We start from the raw sequence: 6,000 nt of genomic DNA on the forward strand, positions 1-6,000 counted from the left end.
CAATTGTGCTTAGCATCAGTTTAGGTTAGAAGAACGTTTAAAGGCTTCTGAATTCAACGTTCACACACCCAGTGTCCCATATTGGTAAATTAAGAATTGCTCTCTTCAGGTTGTTTCAGCAATAAAGGATTTAGCCATGCCCTGTATAAGAAAAGCCAGTAACTAACCGTCCACTTAGAACTCTGCCATGTAATTCAGGGTAGGATTGACCGTTGCCGATGGAAATCTTATGTAAAGAACTACCTCTAGCAGAGTTACTTCTTTATGGAAATTAAAATAAATGCTAGCTCTTACCATTTTGAAAAAAAACAAACAAACAAACAAACAAAACAAAACAAAACAAAAAAAAACAAAAAAAAAAAAACAAAAAAAAAAAAACAAAAAAAAAAAAAAACAAGAAGAACTTGATCACAAGAGCAGAAGCCCAAGTATTTGGATAGTGTTGACCTGTTCTTGCTACTGGCACTGCCCAGGAAACCCCACCAAGAAATCCCAGCACGTTGGACTAAATGCCATGTCCTAGAATGGGTACATGTCGTTAGCCTGTAGTCCTTCAATACCCAAGGACCTTCCTTCAAATTTACAGCACCAACTTCACAATCTGTAGAAGACTCAGTCACTTCAGTCTCCAAGTCAGTTATTTTTGCAATTAAATGAGGCCAAAATTGTCAGTCATTAGCAGTGATGAGCAGAAGAATCATTACCACACCTCTTCCCAAAATTCTGCTACTCTGAAATTTGCCTACACTGCTACAGCTACTGCTTCACTCCAACTTCCCCTAAGAAAAATCCTACCATTCTTCTAGCACTTGCTCTAGCCACATGCACAAACAGTATTTTCTTATTCCTTACGTATCAAGTTTTTATACTTAACTTGGCTTTTTTATCACCTCTAGTCAGGTTCCTGATAAGCAATGCAGCACCTTCTCTTGTAGGCACTCCCCTCTTCACCCCACTCTACCCCCATTAAAAAATACACCAAATCCACCCCACGGACAGACCGTGAATCTAAACTAAAAAAACAGGTTCTAGTTTGAAAACTCTCATTCGCACAGCTATCCGAGGGTGAAGTACTTCTAATGCTCTTGTTTCTTCAGCATCAGGTGCCTCTGAAAAGTTTAAAGATCACAAACAATCCCCTTACTCACATTTTGCCCACAGTTTAATTGCACGGAGAGTGAGCTGGAAGTTCTCTTCATTTGGCTCTAGATGCAGTGTTTCATCAGTAACTCTGCAGCCTCTAAGAAAAATTTGAAGTGCAGCAGTTCCTAGTAACAGGCACAAGTCAGTTTTATGCTATCCTGGATCAATAGCTCACAGTTCCTCGTTCAAGTCTATGAAAACAAGTTTGGATGACTTGCTTTGTATTTCCTTAAAAATTACAGATTATATATAACATTCAGTATCACTCCAGGTAACTGGTGCCCTCAGCAGCTTTTTCATAGTTTACAGACTACAATTTTTAATAAAGCCTTTCAAGAGGATTCTGAAAGCTAAGTTTCTTTCAACAGCCAGAAACAATTAAACCAGTCTGTGTTAAACAGTGAGCAAGTTAGGCTTCGGGTATTTTAAATATCTTTATGGTTTTTATGAACTACTACACATTCTTCTCTATCAAATGCTCTACCTATTCGTCTGAAGCAGTTTGTATGGTGAACTGGAACAATGCACACAGCCTGATCAAAGAAACATGAGATATAGGTCTATCTAAACACACCAGCTCCTTGAAACATCTCAATTTCAGCCCAACTGCCACCTCCTCAGATCTCAGGTATACAGGAGATCAGCTTCTGCAACTTGCACAGAAACCGATGGGTTGTGCCATGTGCACTCTACACCAAGTTCAGTAACACTTTCTTTTTAAAGACGTGCAAACGTGCTTACCATTTCAGCTCCACATACATCTCGTATCCAGGCTTCTCAGACACGAGTCACCTCTGAGATCAAGATTATCAGAAACAGTTTGCAGAGACAGTCCGGCAACCATGAGATCCATCTTAAGAGGGGAAAAAAGTGCCAACGGTGAGATATGAGAACGCTGCACTGTTTGCAAACAGCACAACAGTGGGAAAAAAAGCTAGTCAAGTCTACGGAGAGGTTAACATTTGTATTTAGAACTATGTGACTACAGATACATGTCCTGAGAGATTTACTTGCCAGAAAACTCAAGAGAATTGCTAGAAGTTCCATATTTTATTTACAAAACCTTCACTGTATCCCCCCTTTTTAAGCTAGGGAAAGGAAGGGGTTTTTTTATGGTGAAAAGATTACTCTAAACTTCCAATTTCCATTACAAGGGAACATAAATCAGAGATTTAAGATGCAAGTTCAGTCACCCCAACTACTCTTCAGCAAAGGAGAGAGCATTTTCTTTCTGCAGTAAGCCCTTTTGATGCTGAAGCATCTGGTCTACAGCACAGTCTGAGGCAAGAAAATTATTCTGTGAACGTCTGTACCAGAGAGAGGCCACAAAAAGGTCACTGAACGTCTTGGCAACAGTGACACCGAGCAGTAACGTGCTGAGGTACTACAGCGTGCAGGTCTGCGCTCACGGGGTAAGATGCAGTCAAGATACAAGGATTCCTGCAGCTGACAAACCTGGGCAGGAGTCAAATGGGGGCTTTCACTTTTCATCTTCCAGTTTGTCTCACGACCACTTCATTTTTGATTTGCAACAAAACATTTAGTCTGCTCACATGATCCATACGGTGAGCTACACTATCCCCGTCCCCCTGCAGAAAGCTGGTTTGTCAGAGCTCAGACGGGTTGGCAAGGACACTGCCTCTACTCCCACGCTGCACAATCCCTGTGACATAACTGCTGTTCCACTGGGCTACCCTGGCCTGCAGCACAGGCTTAGCAAGAGGTGTCCCTGATGTTCCCGTGCCCGCCAGGCTTCCTAGGGGGTTATTTTCCTATCGGCTGCCATTTCACTGCAGTGCCTTCTCCTGAGATAGGTTGTGGTCAGGCTGTTTGATTAGTTTCCTAAATACACTGTAAGGTACCAATAACCTTGTAATATAGCAAGGTCACGAGTCCCTGGAAAGGTTATCCTATTCCAGAGCAAGATAAAAACCTTCTGACTTAAAGAAAAAAAGCAAAATTCTTACCTCAATGCCATCAAACTCAAACTTGACAACTAGTACAACGTATCTTCAACTGCCTGTAAAGGAGAGGATCACTGTGTAAGAAAACATTTCTTGCTACTTTAATCTTTTTCCTAAACTATGATAAAATATAGAATTTACACTGCTAAACTATTCAGCATAAAGACTGAGTTGCTTCCGAACCAAAAAAATTGGTAGTAAGCTGCAAGCAGTATACCACTAATACTGTATTAATACTGGCATCGAGAAGCTATTTAGCCAAGAGATTCTGAGGCTGATCATGGATTGTAAGGAACAAACAGCACACAGTGAGCCACCAGGATCAGTGGCTGTAAGGTACTTACCTTGGCAGTGAGGAAGAAAAGGAAGAGATTTCTGTAGCTATCTTACTGCTGGTTAACATCCAGAAAAATCTAACAAATTCTGTCCACATTTCACAGCGTGCACTAGTCTTCTCTATTTTTATTTTCTACCATGCCCGAGATGCTGTCAGCTGCCTTCTGGCACAGTCTTCAGTTTTGTAGAGCACTTGTTAGAACTGTGCCACGGCCCGCTGAGAGTCTGTTTTCAGGTGACAGTCACCTAAACAAAGGCTCCGTAGCTATGCACATGAAGTCTTTCAAACCGTCTGCGTGAGGAAGCCCAGGCTGAGAAACACTTCCCAGGAGCTCAGTTTTACGTGTGAGGTATGCCATGCATGCACCCGAGGGGCATTTTACACAGCAGTTCTGTACGTTCCCAGCACAGCCCCTGTGAACTTTCTGGAAAGCTGACAGTGTGCATCCCGGCCGCAAAGGCTCAGGCTGAGGAGCCAGAGAGGAACGTGGCCAGAGGAGGATGAACGAGAGCTCCTAAAGTCTATCCAGAGGAACAGCACGGCCAAGGGACTGACAGGAGCCTTTCCACATCACCGCCAACTTCCTGAGTTTTCAGGCTGCCCCCTCCTCCCCCGGCGTGCATGTCCAGGCCCCTTACTGCACCGGAGATGAAAGCAGGGCTCCCAGGGACAGCCTTGCTTTTTGATACAGCCGACTCATTCTCAAACCAAGGGCAGGGGAGAAGCGGACCACAAAGATTCTTACGTGATGTACAGCCACTGGGGAAAGGAACCAAAAGCTCGACTTCAGCATTTGCATGCTGCATAAGATAGCATTTTAGAAGGCCCTCAGAAACAATTTATTTTTAAATTTTGGCTTGTAAGACATCCACTACCATTATGAGTCTTTAACATGAACATTCTTACTGTACAAGTTGCACAATTATCAAGGAGAGCACTTACTCACCGTTAGGTTTTTTTATTTCCTCCTGATGTTTCAGTTTTTCAAAGAACAACTGAAAAAAATCCAATCTTTCTACATGTCTAAGAGCAACACAAACTACATCTATGTCAGCACCTGCAAAGAGATTCCATTTCTTCTGTTATTGTTGGAAGTCACTTTCAAACATCAGAACTATGAGCAGACAATGAAAGTTCTACCTTGAGTGTGTACTCCAAGCCTGTAAGAACCAAAGGTAAATATTTTGACACCAACATTTGCTGCTGCTGAAGGGGGAAGATTCTGTGGGTAGAAGAGAAAGCGTTTACTTTATAGTATAAGATACACATTGACCTATGTGCAAGTTTAGGTAGCATACAGGCCTTTTAGAAAGGCTACAACAGCCTCCATGAACAGTGTCTTCTCACGCCCATACTGAGTTCTTAGTCTAATAGACTGCTACTGTTTTTCTGAAATGAGAGCTTGTAACTAAAAAAAAAAAAAAAAAAGAGATGAGTAATGTAGCAGCCCTTTCATTAATTTACATAAATTAAGGACTATTATTAGCCTTCCCCACAGCAGATGCACATAAAGGAACACAATCTCTGCAAAAGGCAAGTCTAGTGTCATGATTTCAAACCACACTGGGTGCTGCAGGCTGTTTGGGGCGAGATTAGTGCCCATTTCCCAACTAGCTCACCCCACAATACGTTGTTTCAGCTTTGTTAGCTGACAGAAGTCAACCCACAGAGCCACTTCACACATTTATTCAGTGCCCCAAAGACTTCAAGATTGTGAACTGTAGTATCTTTTATACCTTATTTCAATGGCAGTTGCTACAGCTCTACTCAATACTTAAGGAGAAAGTTAAAAGTTCGACTTCAGCATAAATCCCAGTAGTATGGCCTTTAAGAGAAATAAAAAGGCTTCAGCTGTTTTGGTAATAACATATAAAAAACCCTTACCTTGCTCTCACCAAATTCTGCGATCCATTCTTGGAACAAGTTATTCAGCTTAACAAGAACCACCAGCTTGTAAAGGAAACTCATGTTAAGTTTGCCCTGAAAAACCCAAGAGGTTAACAAATTTTAGCCTTGTTATACTGGTGATTCAGTTCTTCCTCCCCTTCAAATACCAAAAATGGCTTCGTTGCTGCAACTGGCTTCTGAGTATGGATGCAATCCACATCCTTAGGAGGAGCCCAGCTAATGGGAGAAGTGATTCCATAGTGCCTGTGAGGCTGCTTCTGCAGCCTAGAAATACTGAGGGAGAAAATAAAATACTGAAGACTTCACAAAAGGGAAAAAAAACCAAAACAAAACAAAAAAACATACCCCTCACTGGAAAACACCCTTCAGCTTACAGGTTTCCAAATCAACTTCTGCCTTTACCCAGCATTAATGCAAATGAGAGAAAAAAAAAAAAAAAAAAAAAGTCCTGCTTACGATTTTTAGATAACTTGACCTAACTTTGAAATCCAAATACTTTTTTAAAAAACATTTGTGGATATAAGAAAAGAATCAAGTAGCCACCATGTTAATAAAACTTATCTGCGTTGCTCTAGACAGCTAGAGCTGATCACCAGGAAATGAAAGGGTCTGAAATCCACTAAGGATGATACTACACACAGCAGACGC

At 41.6% G+C, this 6,000-nt stretch overlaps 1 protein-coding gene across 1 annotated transcript; it reads right to left on the reverse strand.

Annotated features, from left to right (window-relative positions):
- Window positions 1-3,490: 3,490 nt before the first annotated feature.
- Window positions 3,491-5,473, reverse strand: LOC122153880 (poly(A) polymerase gamma-like). Its single transcript, XM_042797409.1, has 4 exons — window positions 5,329-5,473; window positions 4,585-4,666; window positions 4,391-4,501; window positions 3,491-4,203 (listed from the first exon to the last, which is right to left on the reverse strand). Exons 1-4 carry the CDS (start codon window positions 5,410-5,412, stop codon window positions 4,079-4,081), a joined length of 402 nt encoding a protein of 133 aa, XP_042653343.1. The 5' UTR covers window positions 5,413-5,473; the 3' UTR covers window positions 3,491-4,078.
- Window positions 5,474-6,000: the final 527 nt, after the last annotated feature.

This window comes from Tyto alba, unplaced genomic scaffold (assembly GCF_018691265.1).
Source record: "Tyto alba isolate M040663 unplaced genomic scaffold, T.alba_DEE_v4.0 Super-Scaffold_26, whole genome shotgun sequence".
NCBI lineage: Eukaryota > Metazoa > Chordata > Aves > Strigiformes > Tytonidae > Tyto > Tyto alba.